This window comes from Calliphora vicina, chromosome 2 (genome assembly GCF_958450345.1).
Source record: "Calliphora vicina chromosome 2, idCalVici1.1, whole genome shotgun sequence".
NCBI classification, from domain to species: Eukaryota; Metazoa; Arthropoda; class Insecta; order Diptera; family Calliphoridae; genus Calliphora; species Calliphora vicina.
This window is the reverse complement of record NC_088781.1, coordinates 97,510,119-97,536,137: the sequence shown is the minus strand read 5'-3', so window position 1 is coordinate 97,536,137 and position 26,019 is coordinate 97,510,119. Positions and strand designations below refer to the sequence as shown.

Here is a 26,019-nt window from a genome sequence, read left to right as displayed (position 1 = left end):
GATTTAAAAATTATTTAAAACAAAGAATTTTAGAAGATCTTTTGTGCCCCTTTAAAATTTGTGAAAAGGGAATTACTACCTTTTGCACACTAAGCTAACGACATGCCTTTCTAAACTTTTCCTTCAGATTAGCAGCATTAGAGATTTTCCTCAAAATTAGAGACCATTAAGTTCTTTTTTTCCTCCCTTTGCCTTTTAGAAAAAAACTGTATTTGGTATGCTGACAATTTCTTTTGTAAAATATTGTAGGAAACCGTGAATTGGAAACTTTACGTGAAACTGTTTTAAAAATACCTTTCAAATTACTCTCGTATGCATGAATGTGTCTATTTGTAGTTATCCCGGTACCACATGGTTGGTTGAACATATCGCTTCCTAATCCAAATTTGACTGCTGTCGAACACACTCCTTATGTTTACTACAAACCATTTTTATTTTTATTTATTTATTTTTTATTATTTTTTTTTTTTGCTATTTTCAGACACAAAAAGTATTAACAAATAAATGTGCCTGTGTGTGTGTGTGTGATAATTAAGGAGGAATTAAATTAGCACACAATACATACAACTACATAAGTATCTATAGTATTTGGTTTTTGTATTTTTCATATTTTATAATTTTGATTAATATTCGGTTTCCTTAATTTTGGTTTTCTTTTCTTCGTTTGATGTCTATTGTGTGTATATTTTTAAGTATACATGGGCAGTTAAAGGTGTTTTTTCCTATCCAAACATTGATGCAGTTGCATGAGATAATTTAATTATAATTCAAACACCTGTTAAGTTTTCAAAAAAAAATTGTAAAATGAATTTTCTGTCACTTTTTTGTTAATGCATTAAACATTTTTTTTTTTGGGAAAACGAGTGTGATTGTTTGTAGGAGTATTTTATTACAAATGTATTTAGTAATTTATATTCGTATTTATAAAAAATAATACTGTTCAACATCATAAAACTCTTGTAAAATATCTCCATCCAATCAGATCTAAATTTTATTTTCAAAATGTCTGAAATAATATCAATAATATTAAAATTAGTTCGTTATACCCTTTAATAATACATATTTGCACAATTACAATAGCGGCATACAGCCTGATTGTACAATAGTTGCACACAAGTTCTTACTACACATTTGGAATAAAGAGTAAGCCAAAAAAAACTTATATTTGTATTAAGTTATATGAAACTGAAACAGTTCAATATACATACATACAAATTCGTAAATTTGTATGTACACCACCATAGTGGGGAGGGTATAATGCGTTTGTGCAGATGTTTGTAACGCCCAAAAATATTAGTCTAACACCCACCATAAAGTATACCGATCGACTTAGAATCACTTTCTGAGGCGATTAAACGATGTCCGTCCGTCTGGCTGGCTGTCCATGTAAACCTTGTGCGCAGAGTACAGGTCGCAATTTTGAAGATATTTCGATCAAATTTGGTACATATTATTTTTTCGGCTCAAGGACCAAGCCTATTGAAACTGGCTGCAATTGGTACACAAAATTCATGTCACCAAATTTTGTTACGATCGGTCCATAATTAGTCATAGCTCCCATATAGACCCGCTTCCGAAAATCACTTTAACGTGCATAAATCGCTTAAAAATGTTGGTATACATACAAAATTCAAGGACCAAGCCTATTGAAACTGGTTGAAATCGGTCCACTATTTCACCTAGCCCCATACAAATGTCCTCCCGAAATTGGACTTTATCCGTCATAAATGTTTAATTTATATATGTATCTCCACAAATTCCGCTCTAAATAAGTTTTATATACACAAAATTCAAGTCACCAAATTTTGTTACGATCGGTCCATAATTAGTCATAGCTCCCATATAGACCCGCTTCCGAAAATCACTTTAACGTGCATAAATCGCTTAAAAATTTTGGTACACACACAAAATTCAACATACTTAACTTTTATATAGACATAAATCACACGACCTAATTTCATGGTGATCGGTTCATAATTGCTCATAGCCCCCATATAAGGCCCACTTCCGAAAATAACTCAAAAATATAAATTATTGAAATTTTAAAAGAAAAATGTTTTTGCTCTTTTACTTAGTGTAGGGTATTATATGGTCGGGCTTGACCGACCATACTTTCTTACTTGTTTTTTTTTAATTTTTGCCAAAAAATATCGATTTTGGACCATAGTGCAGTGGTAGACAAATTAGATTATTGTTTGAATACCACTCAAGGGCCTTTTTTACAGGGGCATGATGCCAAATCGGTTCAGAAATATGAAAACACTCTTAAGTTTCATCATCGATCACACAACAGGTATATTTTTTTAAACAAATTTCAATCGTTCTTTTGCTCCTAAGTTCTTGAACGCATTGCGATCTGGAACTTTCTGAACTTTATACGCATTAGTTTTGACTCCGCGCCCAAAAGTATCAGAGCATTTAACTTTAAGAGCTGCTTTTCTGATAGAAGTGTACGTCACTCTTCGAAAGAGTTGTTCGACTTCTTTTGCTTTACCAATATCAGTTAGACCTCTTTTTCTTCCTGATCCAACTTTTCTTTCAAGGTGAAATCTTCCTTATATGTACTGTGAAGATGCATCATATGGGATTTTTGAAAAGTTTTAATTATTTTTTCACGTACTTTTTTTCGCTAAACATTTTGACCGAAATAACAACCGAAATAAAATATTTTTAAAAGCTAAGGTGATTAAAAATATAATAATTTGTTGCACAAAGGATACGTTTCGGCTGGAATAGTGTGTATAAGTTTTATTTACTCTCTGTTTAATTTGCAACAACGTGTCGCACAGTGCTTTGTCCCCATATAACGATGGGGCAAAAATAGAAGGAGTTGTCGTAGAGCTTTAAAATTTGGTATGCTAATATAAAATACCTTAGTTAAGAAAAATTAAATTTTTGGAAAACATCGGACCAAGGACACGCCTACCTCCCATATATGGCAAAAATATAATTTTTTTTAGTTTTGGCTAAAAAAAAATCTGCATTTGTTATACCCACAAAGCTTACAATCTTTCTGATTAATTTTATTGTGTTTGCAGCAAGGACTCTTGGTCCTGCCATATATCCTTAATTGTAAAAATTCTATAACTTTTGCAAAAATTATGTGATTGTAATGAAATTTGGTATGTTTATTTGTATTTACCGAATAACTTTTTGGGTTGAATATGCATTGTATACACATTTTATTATAATCTATTGAAATACTGTATAACAATTTAAAGAATTTTCTTTAAATAGAAAAAAAAAATTTTTTTCATTGATCCAAAGAAATTTTTTAATGAAAGCATGTAATCTAATGAAGCAATTTTAATGAAATTTTTCATTATATCTGTGAAAATTTCATTCAGGTTGTGAAATATTACATTGGATTAATGAAAAAATGCTAATGAAATCGATTCATTGGATTTATGAAGCATAATTCTTTCAGTGTAGCCATGGAATTTTATTAACTTCGGACTGTTCGTTTACAATTTATTACTTATTTCCACATTTTTCATTTCCCCCACTGTGCTCGAGAGGACATTTGTACGGGGGCTAGGTGAAATCATGAACCGATTGTAACCAATGATATTTGGTGATGTGGACCAAATATCATGGGAAGATGTTTGTTTAACAAATTTACATGGACAGACAGATAGACTGGCGTACGGACGGACAATGCTTATTCAACCCAAAAAGTTATTCAGTAAATACAAATAAACATACCAAGTTTCATTACAATCACATAATTTTTGCAAAAGTTATAGAATTTTTACAATTAAGGATATATGGCAGGACCAAGAGTCCTTGCTGCAAACACAATAAAATTAATCAGAAAGATTGTAAGCTTTGTGGGTATAACATATGCAGATTTTCATGATTTTTAGAACAATTATGTACCCAAAACTAAAAAATATTTTTGCCATATATGGGTGGTAGGTGTGTCCTTGGTCCGATTTTTTCCAAAAATTTAATTTTTCTTAACTAAGGTATTTTATATTAGCATACCAAATTTTAAAGCTCTACGACAACTCCTTCTATTTTTGTCCCATCGTTATATGGGGACAAAGCACTGTGCGTCGCACGGTGCTTTGTCTTATAGACATAAATCCAAAAAAAATTTAGTCACAAAGTATGATCAAATATATGTTGATGGATAGCTAACAACACAACTGAAACAATTTTTAGGAATTGGTTTTATTTGACTCTCGTAGACTTCACCAGAGGTCGCTAAAGGCAGTTAAATTTAAGAAAAAATGAATGAATAAAAAAATGATTTGAATTGCTTCAAGAAAATAATTCTCAAAAATTAATTTTTTTAAAAATGAGTTTCAATTTTTGTTTGGCAGTATTAAAATTTTTATAAAACATTTCGACTAAAATTATTTTTTATAGGTCAAAAATATATTTTTTACACAACTTAAAAATAAGTGCATTTTAAAATAGGTCTAAATTCACAATTTTTACCTAAATTTTATGTATTATAGAGTAATAATGTTAAAGTAATTTTACAAGCGATATGACGTGGTAATATGTTATATCCACCTGTTTTTGTTACATATCTCTCAATACTTTTCTTATGGATTATTTATGCATTCAAAATCAACAACATTAAAAAATTTACAGAATCTTGGCATTTTGTAATATATTTTTGTGCATGAGACTTTTGGAAAATATAAGATATACATATTATGTATATATCCACGTTTAGGAAATTGTACATTCTATTCAAGAATGTATTACATTTTTAAGAATTACAAATTTTATAGATGCTTTTTTTTCAAAAATATGGGAATAAAAAATGGTAGCTGATTTTTTAGAAAATTTTAATTTTTAAAATATAATAAAAGTTTTGTTTATGAATCGTTTTTATCGAAACTTGACACTTATATAGAAATCCAAATGCAAAAGTGAGAAAGAAATTTGTGAATTGTTATTGAGAATACCACAATTCCCAAAAATCCCAAAAACTGGTACTTTTTATATTTTTGACCGAGGTCCGGCTATAAATTCTCTTTGCAAGATATTTAAGAACATATTGGGTCATACAAGAATGGTTTTAATTTTTTAAAAGCAGCTATGAGATTAGAGTAAATTTGGCATACATTTTCAATTTACACAAAAAATAGGTCAAATTCGGAAGACTCTGGACCGTGCAGTTATAAAAAGTTTCAATTTATTTTTCCTTTATAGTACTTCCCAAAATGTTACCTTTGAAAAAAAAAAATAGAAACACATTATTTATTTTGGGTTTCTTTTCTGTATAACTAATCAATAATGTAAGTACTTTTTCGAAAAAAAAAAAAATTTGAAAAAACTACTTTTTAAAATATTTCTAATTTAAATGCACATACCTTTTGACTCAGTAAAGATTTTGCCATAATTCTTTTTTTGTATTACTAATAGATTTGTTGGTAATTCAAAAATGTTCATTTGAACAAAATAGATACACTGAAAGAAAAACGCTTCGTAACCCCAATGAAACTTTTACGTTAACCTGTTTACGTTAATGCAATGAAAAGTTTCGTTAATGATATGAAAGTTTACGTTGAATTTACGAAAATTACGTTAATATTACGATTCAGGCAAAATGAGTATTTTTTGGCATTTCGTAGAGTCATTGATGCTACGAAACTTTTTACGTTAATATTACGTAAAACTTTAACTTGAGATTCAATGTATAAATTGAATAATGAATGTGTCCCAAATTAATTTTTTGGAATAAAAAAGGTTTAATTGGCAAATCCTAATTGTTTTTGTGTAAATATAGTAATATTTGTATGAAATACAGCACCCCTTAAAAATTCAATGAAATATTTACGTAGCAATAATGAATTTTTTGTTTTCCATTTTTTTTTGATTAAATATTGAAAAATAAAAAAAATAAATTATATAAAACAAAATTATATATAAAGGAATCGAATTAATGTAGTTTTTAATATTTAAATTGCTTAGTTCTTGTTATTTTGCTAATATAACAAATTGTCATTAATGAGACGAAAAACGCCAAAAATTGTGTCATTTTACATTAATATTTTAAACAAGTTTTTAACAATCACGTAATTATGAAGAACGTTTAATGAAACCATGTCATTAAATTAATGAACTTGTAATCCATGCAACGTAATGTGTCATTGCATTTCTTTGCAAACAAATCATAACGGGACTTTATGGCAAACATATTTTTAATGATATGATTTTATCATTAATTTAACGTAATGTGTCATTCAATAAAAAAAAAATTAAGTATTTAATATAATAATAGTAAATACAACGATTCGGTTATCAATACAACGTAAAGTTGCGTTGTATTGAACGTTTCTTAAAGAAATAACGGGACACAAGAGAATGTTGATGCTGATGGACACAAAGAAAAATAAAATAGAGTTGGAACATAATGGGGCACGTTTAAAAAAATACAACAACAACATAAATTGCATCATTTTCTGTTTTTGAGAGTTTCTTTTTATTTAATTTTAGTTTATTTTAAACAGTCAACCAGTGAAGAGTTGTTGTGTTAAAAATATAATTGATTTATTTGTTGTTTATAAAAAGTTGAAATTGTGATCAAAATCTAATTTGGTAATAAATAATTTGAAGTGTTTTTTGTGCAAAAATGGATTGAGGAGGATTTATTTCAATCAAATGAGGAAGTGGTTTTCGATTCAAGTGGATCAATGACTCATAAGAAAGGTAAGCTATTATTAATACATCAAAAGGAAAATTTATGATACCCATTAAAGAATACGTTTAAATTTTATTTTTAGATGAAGAAACTCAAAAAACACGTTACAATATCTACTAACTTCTTGGAGCCTAAATCACCTCATAAACTTTTTTCAAGGTAAACATTATTAATAATTATATAAAAATTTAAACAAACTATTAAAATATTTTTTTTTAGAATAAAACATCACAATTTCCATAATGTCTGCTAATGACTTATTTGAAATTACTCAGCAAATGAAAATTGGCGACAAGATCGTTTTTAAGTATAATTTAGAAAAGTGGAGGGCGGAGAAAAACATGTCTCAACAAATTTTGAGTGACTCTCAGGAATCCAAAAACGTTTCATCACCATTTTTCACTATCTCAGTCTTCCTGCAGCGAAAATTTTTTTTACTGATATTCAATTATTTTTCATTTTAGCGGTATTCACAATGTAGAGTACTTGGCCTGGTAATGTAGTAAAAGAGCACAATATCAAAAAAATAAAAACGAAATACATTAGAAATTGAAATGTTTGTCAATAAATAGCTTTTCTACTTTTTTACTAGGCCAAGTACTCTACATTGTGAATACCGCTTATATTTTTTGTATTTATTTATACAAATGCGAAGTATGTATATTGAAATCGAATTTAAATATAAAAAGTATTTAAAAAGTATTAATACATATGTACATTTAGATTAAAATCCTAATAAATTGTAATTATAAATAACTTATTTTTGTTCATTATTATTATGAAAGGAAACGTTTTTGGAATGAAACCTTTTATTAAAATAATGATTAATATTGTTAATATAATGTCTTATAATCGTTATATTTATGGTATATTTCATTTCATTAATGAAGGAGCACAATCTATTTACGAAACAATGTAGGAAAATCAATGACAAAATTCATTTTTGAAATGTAAAAACTTCGTTCCATTAATGTAGGATATAATTATCTTAGTGAAGCAATGTCATTAAACCAATGCCAACATTCATTGCATATATGATAAAGTTTCTTAACATCAATGAAACATGTCGTTATACTATTAATGCAAAATCGTTAAATTAATGATTTTTTTCATATTAGTATTGAAAGAGATTCATTAATTTAATGAAACCCTTTCATTATATTGACGAAATTGTATCATTGGTTTAATGATATTTGACATTGTAAACACGTATGGTGACGTTATTTATATATTCTATATTAATGACATTATTTCATTATATTTACGAAAATTTTGAGATTAATGAAACATTTTTCGTTAATGCAATGACACCGGTAATCGGACTGATTTCAAGAACAAAATCATTAATATAACGTAGAAAAACGTTGTATTTACGAAGGTTTTTCTTTCAGTGTAGAAAGATTTGGATCAACTACTGGCTAAATCCAGACTAAGGTAGGAAAAAAAATTTAAATTTTAATTTTCAAATGTGAATATCTCGTTAACTATAAGAGATAAAATATAGTTCAAGTTGTAGCTGTCTTCTACATCTATATAAATATTTCAAATCAGATCGAGAACAAAAATTTGGCATTATTTTTAATTTTTCATATACCCGAGATACCTCATTTTGGGGCCTTAGGCTCCGCCCTTCCTTAGTCTTTAAAATCCAAATTCAAAACTTAAACTCAGCTACATCTCCTCTATAGTGGAATTTTATGAACTTTTGATTGTTGGGTTAGAAGTTACAGATTTATTTCCACTTTTTTTTTCATTTCCCCCACTGTGCTCGATAGGACATTTGTAAAATCGGTTAGCAAAGTTTTTCCTTGGGTCGAAAAAGTGATGTGGACCAAATATCATGGGAACATGTTTAAAATTGCGAATATACATTGATTAACAAATTTACATGGACAGACGGATAGATAGATGGAGACGGACAGACTGGCGGACGGACAAAGCTTATTCAACCCGAAAAGTAATTCAGCAAACACAAATAAAGATACCAAGTTTCATTACAATTTTTGCTAAAGTTATAGAATTTCCACAATTAAGGATATATGGCAGGACCAAGAGTCCTTGCTGCACAATAAAATTAATCAAAAAGATTGTACGATTAGTGCGTATAACAAATGCAGATTTTCATGATTTTTAGATCATTTATGTAGCAAAATCTAAAAATTATATTTTTGGCATATATGGAAGGTATCCTTGGTTCGATTTTTTCCAAAAATTTAATTTTTCTTAACTAAGGTATTTTATATTGGCGTACTAAATTTCAAAGCTCTACGACAACTCCTTCTATTTTAGTCCCATCGTTATATGGCGACAAAGTACTGTGCGACGTTCTCAGTGAACGTGATTTATAAATCACAGTTCTTTTAAACTTGTTAAACAAAATAACAATTATGTTTAGAAGAATATATTATGTGTTATTTTCATTCTTAAATCTGCTCGTGCGCCTAAAAATAGGCAGTAACTGTTTTTACCAGTGAATGTTGAAAAATATAAAAGAATGACATTTAATAGTTTGTTGAAATACATAAAAGAACGACATTAAAAGTACCTGTTATTTTATAAAATTGTGTCATTTTATTAAAAAAAAAAAGAAAAACAATACATACAATTCAATTGTAATCACATAAAACCAATAAAAAAGTTTGTTAAAATATTTGGAGATCACTTGCTACTATAAAATTAAATATTAGCGGTATTCATGATGTAATAGAGTAAAAGAGCAATTAAGTGACACAAAATTGTATAAATTGTGAACATTATAGCATCACCTATCAGAAAAATGGTTTCATTTCGGCTTAATGCTTCTACTGTATCCTTGATGGGATTTAAAACTTTCACTAATATTTGGAACAAGCCATTCATCAAACAGAGATGTTATATTTATATATATTAAATAGGGTTCTATAGCTGAAACAAAAAGTAGACTTTTCGACCTTTCGACTTTTTCCGTTTTTTAAAAAGTCGACTTTTCGACTTTTTCCGTTTTTTAAAAAGTCGACTTTTCGAACTTTCGACTTTTGGTAGTTTATGAAAAGTCGACTTTTCGACTTTTTAGTTAATCGAATTTTTTCGACTTTTCGACTTTTTTGGACTATTTTCGACTTTCGGACTATTTTCGACTTTTTCTCACTTTTTACCATTTCTTGTAAAAAATACATGGTTTCTACATTTATTGATGCGCCTTTTGTAATGTTTAGCAATAAAAATGAAATTTATCAAGGCGATAAAGTTAGAATAATGTTGTAAGAATTTTGTGTAAAAAAAAGCTTTATTTTATAAACATTTATTTATTATTTACATATATTAGCATACACTACAAAAAATGCAAGTGCAATATTTTTTTTAACAATCTAAAAAGTCGACTTTTATCGACTTTTTTCGATTTTTATCGACTATTTTCGACTTTTATCGACTATTTTGACTTTTATCGACTATTTTCGACTATTCGACTTTTGAGATAACATAATCGATTGTTCGACTTTTTTCCGACCAAAAAGTCGATTTCGACTTTTCGACTTTTTTCAGGAAAGAGTCGATTGTTCGAACAATGGAACAATCGACTTATAGAACCCTAATATTAAATATTTAATATTTCAAACAGAGATGTTATATTTATATATATTAAAATAATTTACCCTTTTTTCCGGCAAAAAAATTAAAAATTCCCGGGAATTCCCGACAATAATTTTACGGGAAAGTTTTTAATGAAAATGAACCTAGGACCTATTAACTCACATCAAAAAACGAAAAACTGCATATTTAGGATATATTATGGGAAACCCTACTCCAAACAATTCTTCATGCCAAAATTAAGGAAAAAGTATTAGGGACAAGATATCAGAATCTATATCTATAAAAATGAAATGGTCCATGTACATTAGGGTGGCCCTTAATAAACGAAAGTTGGATTTTGGCCATTCTCACCCCCCAGTTAGGTGAACATTAGTAAAAAAATCATCCTGAAAAAAATTTAGGTAAATCGGTTGGGGTTAAGAAGTTTTGAGATGCATTTACAAGGGGATAAAATGCATTTTTTTCAGTTTTTGTAAAAATTTTGCCATTAAAAAATTACTTTTGCAATTTGATTTTAAAGAATCGAAATGTATACGTAATTGTCGTTCTAATGAGACATAAAAAACAGAAATTGGTCAAAAAATGTTAAAGTTATTAAAAAATCGCCAGGCCATTAATGTGTCTCAGGCAACTAGAACAAGAAACGTCTTATCCCCAACCGATTTACCTAAAATTTTTTCAGGATGATTTTTTTACTAATGTTTACCAAACTGGGGGGTGAGAATGGCCAAAATCCAACTTTCGTTTATTAAGGGCCACCCTAATGTACATATGTAATGGCATCACGTGAGAACGGCTGGTGCGATGGTTTGTAAAGAAAAAAAAATCAAAAATTCCGAAAATTTTAATTTTCAATATATTGCCGCCTTTTCACTTCTCATTTTTCTTAATAAGGGACATTTTTTGGAAATACTTGAAGAACTAAAAGGGGGGTCAGACTGCATGTATTGCTTGTGTTTTGTGCCATGTATTGGGACATTTTTCCATATGTAAACATATACATACCGTGTGATCCACATGAAACTTTGTGTATGTAAAATACATGTGTATTACTCGTGACATTTTTGGCAATTAGAGCATGTTCTATTTTCGTGTGTATAACAGTGTTGTATTTTCAAATACAACACTGTGTGAGTGCAAAATAAAAAAAACAAAACAAAAGCGAGTAAAGAAAAATCATAATAAAATAAGTTTCATTGCATTAAATATATTTATTGTGATTTAAAAATGTTTTAAATAAATATATTGTTAAAAACAATAAACATATAAACTTATAGAGGTTATGTCACATGCAATTACATATGTACGTTTGAACGTGGAAATTATGAATCGTATGTATAATGTGAATTATGATATACACATGGAATTCCATATGTATCGAATACATGTCCCAATACACAAGCAATACATGCCGTCTGACCCCCCTATAACATTAGCAAATAGGTACTGGGCGAAGCCGGGCCGGGCGTTCAGCTAGTTTTAAATAAATGTAATGACTTTTTTATTGTATGGCCGCTAACATTTGAAAATCGAATATGCAAATAAAGAATATATGGAAACTAGATAGGTACTGAGAGTTATTTTCCTATACGATAAACAACCGCATCCTGATCAGCAAGGTTGTGTTGCTATTCATAAACGTATATACTATGTATCTGGTAAATAGGTTCAAAAATTAAAAGAAAAAATCAGTAAACAATTTCATTGAAAATCTTTTATTTTTAAAAAATATTTTTTTTTTTATTATTTTTTTTTGACTAGTATTAGATATTAATAAATTTGGGATTAGTAGTTAATTTTGTTGTTGTTTGTGATGTTATAGTTTCTTCGTTTAATAATATCTTGTGAGGAAAAAGTATTTTTGAGCTCAAAAATGCTTCTTAAAATTCTATACATTAGAGAACGGATTGCTGTAAACATTCATGGTCGATGTAAATACATATTTCATTATTTACATCTAACGTTCTCTAATGTACTTTATATACTTTACATACTATGTATATGTATGTATATTTCTTGTTTTTGTATAAGTATGTATTGTGTATGAATTGTATAAATATATACTATATTGTAGATGTATTATAAATAATTAGATACTACAGATATAAATAAAATTATATTAAAATACGAATAGTTATAATAAAATAGTATTTAAGAATAGAGATAGCATGATCATGATCAAAAACATTTGTTTATTATTGTTAGTAGAAATAATATTAAATAAAAAAAAGAACTTAACTTAATGTATAATGTACTGTAGGATTTCTATGAGGGATCATTGCTCCAACAAAACATTTGCATCTTTTATAAATGCAATATATGTATGTATTAATGTATGTGTATTTATGTATCTATGTTTTATATTTTTAGGTAATTTTATGTAACAAACAAAAATAAAAGTTTAACTTTTCAAAAGATCGCGACAGTTCCAATTTCTAATCAAACAAATGGAACAATGATCTGATCTGTTAGCTTATTTGTTCGAGGGATAATAGTAGAGCACCGTGTTGCCTGGTAACTGCCAATGTGATGCCTGCAATTCAATGAGCTGCAATAGAGTACGACGTATGGCGGGTGCCGAGTCGCCGGCATTCAAAAAGGCATCCCGTATCATAGACAAAAGTAATTCTAACTGTTGTGGCAATTGCATTTCCAGATCTTGACCAATACAGGTCAATACATAGAAGAGACATTCAATCTGAAATATATGTATATGCATGTATTTATGTATATAAATTTGAACTTTTTGTCATGTTGCTTTTTTAACTGATGTATGTAACTTACCTCAGATAAGGATCTGACTGGTGGTTTAACACAGTCTTCACAACATTTCGACAAAAGTGTTAGTAGAACCAGTGGTGGAGGTGCTCCCTCGCATTGAGTGCGCAATTGTAATTGACGCCGCTTTAATTGACAAAACATTTCGGTGAGAAATGCCATGAAAGCGGTAAAACGAGCTCTAGATGGTGATTTCATTCCCTGGATTGTGAATAGAAGCTAATAATGGGAAAAAAATACAAAATATTATTTTGTTTTCAACGTTCTTTTAAACGAAAATGCAAATTAAAATTTAAGGCTATTCGTAAGTTTAATAGCTAAGAGAAATTTTACCAACCTTTTCTCGCTCTTGATACCACTGACGACACGTGTTCAACAATGCTTCCAAAAATGTCTCCTTTTGCTCTTTGCCAATAATATTCAGGCAAAGTCTCGATATCGGCAAAGCATAACGACGACCCTCTACAGCACGTTTAATAAAATGTGAGGTCAATTCCATTAGGCAACGAGAATTCAATTTATTGGGATCTTCGAGAGCAGTATCAATAAGAGATTGTATTTCAGGTGTAAATTGTCCAATATCGGTGACTTCATTGCCCAGACCCAAACCTAGACCCGCAATACCACGTGTCAAAGCATCAGCAGATGACAGTGATTTTGATCGCTGTAATGGCGTTATATTCATATACGGATCCATAGGTCCATTTCCCATTTGATTGTTCGCCATAATATAGGGATTCATGACGTTCATTTGTTGGTGCTGCTGATAGTTTTGATTCAAATTGTTGTTCATCTGCACCATATTCATTTGGCCCTTATTGTGGTGATGTTTTTGGGGTTCAGGTGCAAATTTAACACGGTTTGTTGTGGCAGCTTGCTAAAATTTAAAAGAAGTTTTATTTATTATTATGTTAATTGAGGAAATACAGAAAACGTTATAGTGGTGAAGTCAGGGTAGGTGAAATTCGTGATCGCGAATGCAATTTTATTTTTTCTTTCTTGTGCACGTGACACAAAAAAAAAATGTTGTGGAAAGTCTTATAAAGATGTCGATTATAGTGGTTTTATCTTTTTAAAATCGAGCAGTTTTGGTTTTCTTAATTTTTTTGGTTTTTTGACAGACGGTTTTTTTTATGACAGTTAGAAACATATTTCTTCATGGTATATATGTATGTACTTCATGTAGAAAAATAAAATTTACTAAAAATTCTTTTAAATTCAATTCGTAAACGAAATCAATTTAGCATTCTTTATTTTATTGTTCTTTCGCGAATTTTATGTGTTTAATTCGTGAATCGAAAAGAAAAATTCTAATTAAATTCTTCAATTCAATTCGAATTAAATTATTTTGCGAAAGAAATCAATTTGAGCATTCCCGGTACTCTGAGTGGAGTTAATGTTTTGAAAATTGACTTCATTGAAAGACTTGGAATTATACCTATTTTTTATGTAATTTTCAGATTTAAACCCATTGTGCGACACTAAAAAGTATTTATTTATAATAGGAAAAGAAATATGCAAACCAACTTACATGTAAAATATTTCCACTTGATGGTGAATTTATCAATGGCACCTGCTGTGAGACACCATGTGTCATGTGTCCCATTTGCATGGGATGTGAGTGTGTCACGAGTATGGGACGATGTCCACCCGTCATATGATGCTGTTTATTATGATTCATATTACCCAATGGCATGCTACCCAAAGAGAGTCCGGCCTGTCGCCGATTCATCATGGCATTATTTGACACATATTGCATTTGTGGCTGTAATCCGGTGGGCGAATTGACCGGGAAAACCATGGACGAACTGGAAGAATGTTGTATATTGTAGTTTAATTCTGGAAATGAAAATTAAATGTTTTTAATTATTTGTATAACCACAAACATTACCGACTGTCAAGTGTATCTGTTGGTGCAGCCGATTGCACAAGTGATTTTGGGGGTGGTGTGGTAGATCTTGTATTCGTAGTGACCGGACTGTTAAATTCCTGAGCGTTAACATTTAGTTTGTTACCATTTTCATTACGGGCATCTTTTTAATAAGTACATTGGCAAAATAATGTCCCAATGTGCCAAAAAAAGGACACAATTAATACATACATACAACAATAATTTGAATAAATCAAGTATACATGTTTGAGAATTCATGTTAAGGGGTTTGATTGCACAAAAGAGACAAAGAAAAAAAGAGAAAAGAGGAAGTATGCATTTAAAATGGCTTTGATCCAAAATAATTCATAGCTTAATAATTTTTTGTTAGAAAAGTTAAACTGTTAACATTGTTTTATACAGCTGTTCGAATTTCAAAAGCATTTTTAGCATTATGGAAATAAACTGCTAATAACAGTGATCCTATGGCAACATGCTTACTTACCCTTTATTTTATTTGAATGTAAATATTTGACGAAAACAATGACAGTGAGAAATATTCAAAATATACCTAAATTCTAAGCATAGAGAAACATAGAGCGGAAATTAGAAAAAAACTCAAACAAAAAAATTACTCAAAATAATCACACATACGAGTGTTGTTTTTGTGTTCACATAGTTTTTTCTACTAATACATTCTCACCACTTAGGTTTTTGACAACTGAGTTAGGTCTTGGACAGGAGAGTTTCCGCTCTATGTCTATTCTCTATGATTCTAAGTATGAAAATGGCAACATTTTTCGAGCAGTAACGCTATATTAACTCAAATAATAATAATAATTGTAAAACGTGCTAAATAAAATAAATACATACATATGTATGTACATCAGTTTCTACAATGACTCGGAACAAGACCCTCGCCAACAGAAATTATTTGAAGCAATCGTATTTATAAGCTTGTACGAACTTGTCTCTATATTACAGCAATATCTTTACATTTGAATTGCTTAACTTACTTGGAGGTCTATAAATGTCCATTGTTGGCTTGCCACGCATTTGTACAGTCTGAGTGTTACCACCGGTCTGTAGATTAAAGGCCAAGCTGCGTCTTTTGTTGATATTCTGAAAAAAGATCACAGAGATGAAAAATATATTATACATAATAAAAAAATTACTATGTACTAAAAAACAGTATCTTCTATTTAATTAAAATTTTGCTGAAATTTTGGTACACCCTACATAATTAATATAAAACAAGGTTGGCAACCGAAACGAATAACGGTATCGGTATTAGTTTTATTACTATTTCGGTATCGGTAACGGTATTTAAATTATATCGGTATACCGGTATAAAACTAATATATCGGTATTTATACCGGTATTAAAATTAAAAGCATCAAACCTAACAAAAAGTTTAAAAACATTTTTTTATTTATTCATTCAATAAAAACAAGTAAGAAAGTATGGTCGGTTAAGCCCGACCATATAATACCCTACACTAAGTAATTGTGTATATGGGAACTATGAAACGTTATTTTTTTGGTAATAATTTGCACCCTCGGGAACTATTGGAGATATTGTTTCACCAGTTTGAAGCTGAGGTGTTTTCGAGTTGATTTATATTTGTTCAGCTTCCTAGCGCTAATGGGGACCAGTGCGTAGCCCCTAAAAGTTGGTCAACTGGATTTTAAATTTTTAAAAAATCGACAAAAATCACAAATAGTCCTTGAGAAGATCTACAAAAAAAGACGCTTACATGTGTAGGTTATCTCTATTAGTTGAAGAGATATTTAGGTTTATTGATTTATTTTTTTTTAATTTTGCTCGACCTTTTTATGTTTTTTTAGATGTGGCGGGCCTACGGAGGTTAAAAATGTTTAAAAATTCAGCTCAGCTATGTTGGCGATTAATTCGAAATAAAATAAAAAAAAACTTGCTAACAGTTATCTCGTCCCTATAAAAAGTTACTCGCATCCAAATTTGGAACATGTAAAAAGGACCATATTTAAAACCGTCCCTGTCGTCAAGGTTCAAAAACTATTTTTTACTAGCAGCAAAAATTGTTAAATTATGTATGTAATTTTAACCATGTTTGAAAAATTTAATTATGATACCGGTATTGATTTGCAATTGATACCTTTATGATAAAGGTATTGATTCAGTTATGATAACGGTATTGATACCGGTATGAACCGGTATTAGAGGAAACGGTATTTGAATGCCGGTATTTTACCGAAATAATTATTTCGGTATCGGTATTATTACCGGTACTCAATTTTAAACGGTATTTAATCGGTATCGGTATTTATAACGGTATCGGTTGCCAACCTTGACATAAAATAATTAAAAACAAAGTCCTTATTTTACTTCTTTTGCAAAACTTGTTTAATTTTGTAATAATTTTCAAGTTTTTAGTTTGATATTTTTACTGGACAAAAAATGTCCAGTAAAAAATATCATGTTCTCTCGTTACAAGTCTTTAAAAGTAAACGAACGGAATCCCGTAACTTCCTGTGATAATTTATACAAATTATCAAGTACGCGAACACAACTAATGTCATTTTCATACAGTTCTATAAGTCTACAGCCCTGCATATAAAAATTATTTGAGAAAATATTGCAATGTAAAATTATATCATACTTAACCCTCTAATGCATGTCCAGGATACTCATCGCAAAAATGCCAAATACTATTATAACTGATTTTTCATTTCAAAAACTCTTGTAACAGTTGCTAAAAAACGTACTTAAATATTTTAAAAAGCCTTCAAAGTTTTTGAAATGAAAAATCAGTTGTATTTGCATTTATTTTCATTTTTATGATGAGTGCCTTGAGGCATGCTTAAGCATTAGACGGTTAAATAACAGAAATGTTATCCCAGTTCATAAATTTCGGTTTCGTCAACAACATGGAACCATTGAGCAAGTTAATCGATTGACTGGAAAGATTAGAAAATCGTTTTTAAATAAAAAATACTGCTGTGCTCTCTTTTTGGACATCGCCTAGGCCTTCGACAATGTATGGCAGAAGGGGTTAATACACAAAGTTAAATGTCTACTGTCACCAAGTACGTATGGATTACTGGAGTCGTACCTATCAGACCGAGTTTTTAAAGTGAACTATTGCGATTATTTAACAGGAAATTATGACATACTTTGCATCGTCACATAGAAACCAAGAGACTTCACATGAAGTTAAAAGCCTCTAGCCTTCACTGGTTAATCAGTGACTAATCAAAATTAAGTCTAGACTCTAAATTCATCCTGTATAAAAGCATTTCAAAACTAATTTGTGCATATGGTATCCAATGGCGGGGAATACCAGTATTGATCTTATACAGAGGGCCTAATCGAAAACTCGTAGGAATATGACAGGCGCACTATGGTACAGGTATCTGAAGAACATTTGGTAAAGCTTGAGTTCAAAAAAATCCATGAATCCATTATTATAGTTACAAAGTCGAAACCCGAACACGCTTGCTAGTCTTTGCCGACGGAGCCATACGCGATCAAGGCTTCGTACACACCGCTAAGACGAAGCCCATGTCTCCATCAAGGTATTTATTTTATTTTAGTTATAGGATTTGAAATTTATTGTTAGGCTTAAGGAAATGATTCAATAAATAATTAAAACGTTAATAAAAAATCCTTCGTTATAGATTCGACAAAAATACCTTCTTTGATTTTAGCATTGGAAATTTTGGGATTGAACATTCTCAGATACATGGAAATCACTTCCTTGATATGGTGAATAGTGGAAAACGGTCTACGGATTTTAAAACACGTTTATTTTCTTGGTTCCTATGGTTTCGTCTGACTTACAAAACATGTAAAGAAATCATTTGAATTTGGTTTCCCACATTCTATTTCTCAAAAATGGTAAGTTAAATAAATGATATTTGCAGTAGAAGTTGGACATGTAAGATTGCTGAAGACGCCCTTGGCAGGTTAGAAAATGTTTGAATGATTACCAAAAATCTCGAAATTAAATATTTTTGTCTTAAAAATAAGCAGCCAGTGAGTGATATGCGCATATGAACTAGCTTATCCTTCCAACATTATCCAATAACATTTAAAAAAATAATGAAATTTATTTTTAATGTAACAAATTCAAGCTTCAACCATTTCATTATTTTTATGATCCTCAATGAGCATTTCAATAAGTTACAAACAAAATGACAAATTTAATAGAATTATTAATATGTACTTATGTATGATAATTGAGGTCATATACGAGTATTTATTATCTATTTATTTATTTGGAAAGTAGCCAAATTTATTTTCACACTAAATTTTCAATATTTACGGGAAACATTTCAAAAAGGGAAATTTTTCTATCCGCTGTACAAATATTAAAGCTTTTTTGATATTATTTTCGATGTTTACACTACTAATGGGAATGGGAACAATTTGTTTTTAGTTTTTACTCGAAAAAAAACTAATACTTTTATTTTAGTAAAACAATAAACAATGTTTACATACGATTTATTTCATGACTTATTGTTTACAGACTAAGATGGTAAAATTTTTATTTAAATTTATTCTCTCATATTATTTATCTATAAAAAGCTTTTTAATTTTATCTTTTAAGATTATTTAAGCATTTGTGGTATTTGCCAAGTATTTTTTCTTGGAATTATTTTACATGTAAAGCCCTTTGTCGCAATAAATATGTATTTGTAAATATTTATGCATAAAGTATTCATTTGTACAACCTTGGTTGACTTGCGAGTTCGATATTATCTAAACCACATCGAGCTATTTAGGAGTCAGTTTTTAACTCGAAGATTAGCGGTTAAATTAAGATTATTGTTTGAATGTTACTTTTGAGTTGTCGATTAAGCGTCGATTAAGCGTCTTCGATCTCAAGTCTGACCAAAAGGGAGAGGACTCCTCTCTACTTATGTAAAAGGTGACCATCAATTGTCTGCTCAGGAAATTGGATTCCATGAACTGGCGGCACTCAAACTCAGTACAAAGTCGATGAAGCATCAACAGTAAACTGAGTATATAACAAATATATTGTTTCGAAATTGTACTTGAATTTAAATATAACTGTTTTAACGGCTGGTTTAAAGTTGTATAATGCCTCTCAAACTTTAACATGTCTGTGGGTATAGTTAACATTATTGCTATGAAACACATAACATTGAATAAAAGCTTTGAGTTCAGCATTGTTTGTAAGTATGGCAACACTAAATGATTAAACATCGAAAGCTCTAGAATTCGAATATTTTAGTTTGAAGATCATTGTAGAAAAATAGCTTTCTAGATGGTAATGCAGCGCATATAAATTGGCCGTGAGAACACAAAACTATTGAGTCTAGTTTGAAACATCGTTAAGTAAAGACATCAACTGCACTACCAGTGTATACTTGTACATTATAAAATAGGTGTATTTCTCCGAATGTATAAAAGTGTATAAAAACACTGACTGACTATTTAAACTGTTGTTGTTACAAATTTTAAACTACTAAACTGCTTTTATTTGCAATGAAAAGTATCCGGTTTATTTAAAGGAAATACGTTTTTATACCCTTCACCTTCGTGAGAAGGGTATATATAAATTTGTCATTCCGTTTGTAATTTCTACATTTTTCATTTCCGATCCTATAAAGTATATATATTCTGGACCCTTATAGATAGCGGAGTCGATTAAGCCATGTCCGTCTGTTGGAATCAATTTTCTGAAGACCCCAGATATCTTTGGGATCCAAATCTTCAATAATTCCATCAGACATGCTTTCGAGAAGTTTGCTATTCAAAAATCGGTCTACAAATGTCTGAGATGTGAGGAAAAAACCAGGACAACCTCGATTTTTGACCTATATCTGGATTACTAAGTCATTAATATAGACAATATGGATATCTAATGATAGATATTTCAAAGACCTTTGCAATGATGTATATAAGTTGGACCTACAATGGGTCAAAATATTTTTTAACCTGATTTTTTTTTACCAAAAGTTTTTTTTCGCTAAATATTAAAAAAAAATTAAAATTTTAAAAAAAAAATTAAAATTTCAAAAATTTCAAAAAAACAATTCCAAAATTTTTTTTTCTAAAAAATTTAAAAACTGCAAAAAAAATAAATTTTGTTTACCTAAAAATATTTAAAATTTTTATTTTGAAGTATAATTTGGTGAAGGGTATATAAGATGCGGCACAGCCGAATATAGCTCTCTTACTTGTTAAAAAGGTAAAAACGTAACAATATTAAAGCATTTATACCTAAAATTACTGTGAAGTTCTTGAATTAGGGCAATATTGGAAGTATGTAATGAATTCAATAATAATTCGTAACAAGTTCTTATTCGAAAATACCGCCAAGCTATCGTTACCGAAATAACAGCAAATACTGCAACAGCTAACTACCGAAATAATTCCACCGGGAATAGTTATATAGTTCCGGCGTTTCGCTGGGTCAGGAATTGAGATATATCGACCTACTCAAGGAAACCCACTTTCCTTTATTGTCCTATACAATCTTATTAACTTCGAAACGATATACATATCTCGATTCCTAGACCTGAAAGATATACCGATATAACTTTTCCCGGTGGGCAAAACCCCGCCGATTTGGGCTGTCCAACAGCCGATCGACTCAAAATTACTTTCTGAGTCGTCTGGCTGTCCATGTGAACCTTGTGTGCAAAATACATGTGCCAATTTTGAAGATATATTCGATAAAATTAAGCAAATAAATTTTTTCGGTACCAGAACTAAGACTATTGAAACTGGTTCCACTCGATCCATTAATTCACCTAACCCCCATACAAATGTCCTCCCTAAATAGAACTTTTTTTTGACAATAATGTATTTATGTATCCACACAATGAAAATAATCATTGAAATTTTTAATTTTGCACATATACTGAGTGTAATAATAATAATATATTATTTATAGATACATTGACTGATTTTATTGTTTTTTTATTCTTCTAATATAAAAATAATTATTTTAATTATTTAATTATAACTAATTCATAAAAAATCTAGGCTTTATAATTATTTTTTAGATTTATGAATTTTTTAATCAATTTTTTAAATTTAGTTTTCATTAAATGAACTCATTTGTTAATGTTTCCTTTTGTTTAGTTTATTTGCATTAAATCAAATAAATGTATATTAATAAAAATTAACTCATATACCTGCATTTCTATTTTTTCGATTTACATGATTTTCCATACAAAATTTATAGAATTTGAATTACTCGATCTATTGTGTAAATCGAGGGATACAGATAAACTAATAAATAATTTAAATTTCAATAAAATATTATAAAAACAAGTAAGAAAGTATGGTCGGTCAAGCCCGACCATATAATACCCTACACCAAGTAAATGAGTAAAAATATTTTTCTTTTAAAATATCAATAATTTATATTTTTGAGTGATTTTTCGAAGGGGCCTTATATGGGAGCTATGATCAATTATGGACCGATCACCATAAAATTAGGTCGTGTGATTTATGTCTATATGAAAGTTATTTATGTTGAATTTTGTGTGTATACCAACATTTTTAAGTGATTTATGCACGTTAAAGTGATTTTCGGAAGCGGGTCTATATGGGAGCTATGACTAATTATGGACCGATCATAACAAAATTTGGTGACATGAATTTTGTATATATAAAACTTATTTGGAGCGCAATTTGTGTAGATACATAGATAAATTAAACATTTATGACCGATAAAGTCCAATTTCGAGGGGACATTTGTATGGGGGCTAGGTGAAATAATGGACCGATTTCAGCCAGTTTCAATAGGCTTGGTCCTTGGGCCGAAAAAGTAATATGTACCAAATTTGATCGAAATATCTTCAAAATTGCGACCTGTACTCTGCGCACAAGGTTTACATGGACAGCCAGCCAGCCAGCCAGCCAGCCAGCCAGCCAGCCAACCAGACGGACGGACGGACGGACGGACGGACATCGTTTAATCGACTCAGAAAGTGATTCTAAGTCGATCGGTATACTTTAAGGTGGGTGTTAGACCAATATTTTTGGGCGTTACAAACATCTGCACAAACGCATAATACCCTCCCCACTATGGTGGTGTAGGGTATAAATAATGATTTACCTGATGGTTTGAAGTGCGCACAAAACTTCTTTCTCTCGTTATGCTGGCGGGTACAATAACCTGTTGTGTTTGAAATTCTGGAGATTTGCGAATTTTTCTAACATCATTTTGATTGTTGTTCATTTGTTGGGATTGTTCTACTTTGTCAGCCATTTTTTAAAATTTATTTTCTATATTTTATCTTTTGAAATTCTAGTTTTTATATGTTTGTTTGTATTTTTTTTTTACCAAAAATTTCTTAGATTTATAATTCTTTGGTGTAAATTAAATGAAAAAGTGATGCTAAAATGTTTTTATTTTTCAAAATTGTCCTCTTTTTCTATTCAGCTGTATAATAAGTAGTATTTGTTGTTTGTGTAAATTAATAATTTCAAATATCACATTCAATGTTTAATTACAAAACTAAAAACATATAGTTCTAATTATTCTTTTTTGTTTATATTTCTTGTTTTTTTTTCGTTTTTGTTTGTTGTTTATATACACAGTATATGTTTATGTTTAATTTTATTAATATCTTATTTAATTTGTTTTAATTTTAGTGGTATTCTTTATTAAGTTATCGTATTTGTTTTCGAAGAGTATTTTGTAGATGATAATCCTGCAAAGAAATAAAGAACAAATGTTATTTGTAATTATTCAGATTTAGATTTTTTAAATTATTAAATATTATTAATTAAATTTAATGATGTTATTGGTCAATTCACAAGGTATCCTATCCTATTACCATTTACTTCTTAAATTATTGTTACCACAAAAATACAATTACCGAAATAATTGATAAAGTTATCGTTTTTCTATAAATAAATATGGGGATTTCATGTCAATTGAACCAACTTTTACAATCGAGGAAAAAAAATTAAAAAAGGGCCCTTTTTGGAAAAAAAGATAGATTTTGCAAAAAAAAAAGTCAAAAATTGTATGTCTTGAGCTACAAAATATTTATTTTGATAAATGTATATCCCACTTGCATCCCACTAAGCAACCAAAAGCCTCTTAAAGGAATGGACTTAAGCTTTCTTTTGAGCAAAAAAAAAACACAAATTAAACAAGGTCCCACTTTGGAAAAAAAAAGTTCTAGTGTATGATGACAAATAGTTATTTTAGAATAAATGTGTATATATGAATATGATGTTAAACTCTTTAAAAAGTTCAGTTGTCATTTTATCTTTTAAGATCCTAATACAATTAGAATATTTCGTGTGAAATTTACAATAGTGATGGTTGTTTGTTTCAGAAACCAGTCAAGTGCAAACTTTATATTATTTTTTAAATATACAGTGAGCCTCAAAAGTGAGTAAATACCAAAAATTATTTGATTTTTTTTTAAGATAAAAATATCCTAAAATATATGCATCGATTAAAATTTGATGGAGATTGAGTTGAATAATAGATTCGGTTCTGAAAAAAGAAGATTTAAGACGGAATATAATGATTTTTATGATCTTAAAAAAATTAAAAAATTCACTGGTGTATACACTCACTTCTAAGTTCTATGTTTAGTTTGGGAACTAACAAAAAAAATGGAAATAAATCTGTAACTTCTAAACGAATAGACCGATTTTAATAAACAAAACTTTTATTGCATTTTAAAAATTAAAGTTTTCAAAAATAAAAAATATCCGCTACCACTTTTTATTCCCAAATATTTGAAAAAGCCCCCATTGTGCGGCGCCACGAGCTACACATCTGGCCATACAATTCAGTTGCTGCATGATAAATTTCGCGGTCGCGAAAAAAGCGACTCGAAAATTTACTTAATAACCTCAAATTTGCCCAACATGTAGATTTAGATTAAATATATATTCAAGATAAAATGCTACAGTTGTCTGTCATTGGTTTTGAATTTATATATTTTTACATTATTCTTAACTAGAATGTTTTTTTTCAATCGCTTAAAATAATGGTATATAATAATACTTTTCCGTCTTCATATTTTAGGACAGATGAATCAGAAGTTGACGATAACTCATCATCCAACATTTGCAAATGTTGTGTTTTTACAATCAAATTAAACATTTTTGGTGCAGTCAGTAATTACTAGCCCGGTTTTTAATAACCAGTTATAACCGGTTTTTTTGGTTATATCGGTTTCGGTTTTTTTGAAAAGCTCACATTTCGAATATCGAAGAAACCGGATTTTTCTTATCGATTAGCCGGTTTTTTCTAAAAGTGCATTTTTATGAATTTTTTTTTAATAAAAACATTAAAAAATATTCAAAATCCAAAAAGTCCTACTATTTTATAAGAGTTTTATATTTAGACAAATGTCATAAGCGATCTGGAAAGCTTGAAAACTTACTCAATGCATTATTAACTATATGTCCTACAGGTCAACTAAGTAAAAGATCATTTTTAATGTCTAGCTCCAAAGCATATAAACTGTCATATATGTATATGGGGCATTTCATGTCAAGTGAACCTACTTTTGAAATCGATGTCTTCCGATCGGGATGAAATTTGCACCAAGGTTAGCTCTATTGGATAGTAACTCAGACACAATTTTTCAACAACATCGGTCGAGAACTCTCTGAGTTATAGGGGGTAAAATTTTGACAATTTGGTCAAACAGGGGTTTTTTCTTATCCATGTAACTTATTACCTATTGTTCTTAGCAAAATGTGTCCCAAATAGTATAGATAGCTATTTCTTCGATCTTTCGAAAAAAAATATTTAAAAAAAAAAATAAAAAATTTTTAATATTTTTTTTCCGAAATCAAAAACTTTTTGACTTTTTTTTTAAATTTTTTCTCTTTTTTTTTTTTTTTTTTTTTCTTAAAATAAAGTTTAGATATTTTCCTTGAACACCTACTTGGTCGCTTAGTGGGATGCGAGTGGGATATCTATCAAAATAAATATTTTGTAACTCAAAACATAAAATTTTTGACTTTTTTTGCAAAATCAAAAACTTTGTTGACTTTTTTTTTTCAAAATGGACCCTTTTTTAATCTTTTTTTTTAGGTCAAACAAAAGCTTAGATATTATCCTTGAAGACCCTTTTGGTCGCTTAGTGGGATGCGAGTGGGATATCTATCAAAATAAATATTTTTTAACTCAAGA

The 26,019-nt window shown here is 29.5% G+C and overlaps 1 protein-coding gene across 3 annotated transcripts in view; it reads right to left on the bottom strand.

The window, feature by feature from the left end:
* Positions 1–11,933: 11,933 nt before the first annotated feature.
* LOC135949843 (uncharacterized) overlaps positions 11,934–26,019 on the bottom strand; it is a 34,536-nt gene continuing 20,450 nt past the window's right edge. For all 3 annotated transcript variants that reach the window (XM_065499289.1, XM_065499291.1, XM_065499290.1), the window contains exons 3-8: positions 22,963–23,560; positions 15,899–16,004; positions 14,544–14,851; positions 13,350–13,889; positions 13,019–13,231; positions 11,934–12,932 (exon numbers count right to left, since the gene is read on the bottom strand). In XM_065499289.1, the coding sequence (XP_065355361.1) occupies positions 12,708–12,932; positions 13,019–13,231; positions 13,350–13,889; positions 14,544–14,851; positions 15,899–16,004; positions 22,963–23,115 (1,545 nt within the window). In that variant the 5' untranslated portion in view covers positions 23,116–23,560 and the 3' untranslated portion in view covers positions 11,934–12,707. The remainder of the gene's footprint in view (positions 12,933–13,018; positions 13,232–13,349; positions 13,890–14,543; positions 14,852–15,898; positions 16,005–22,962; positions 23,561–26,019) is intronic.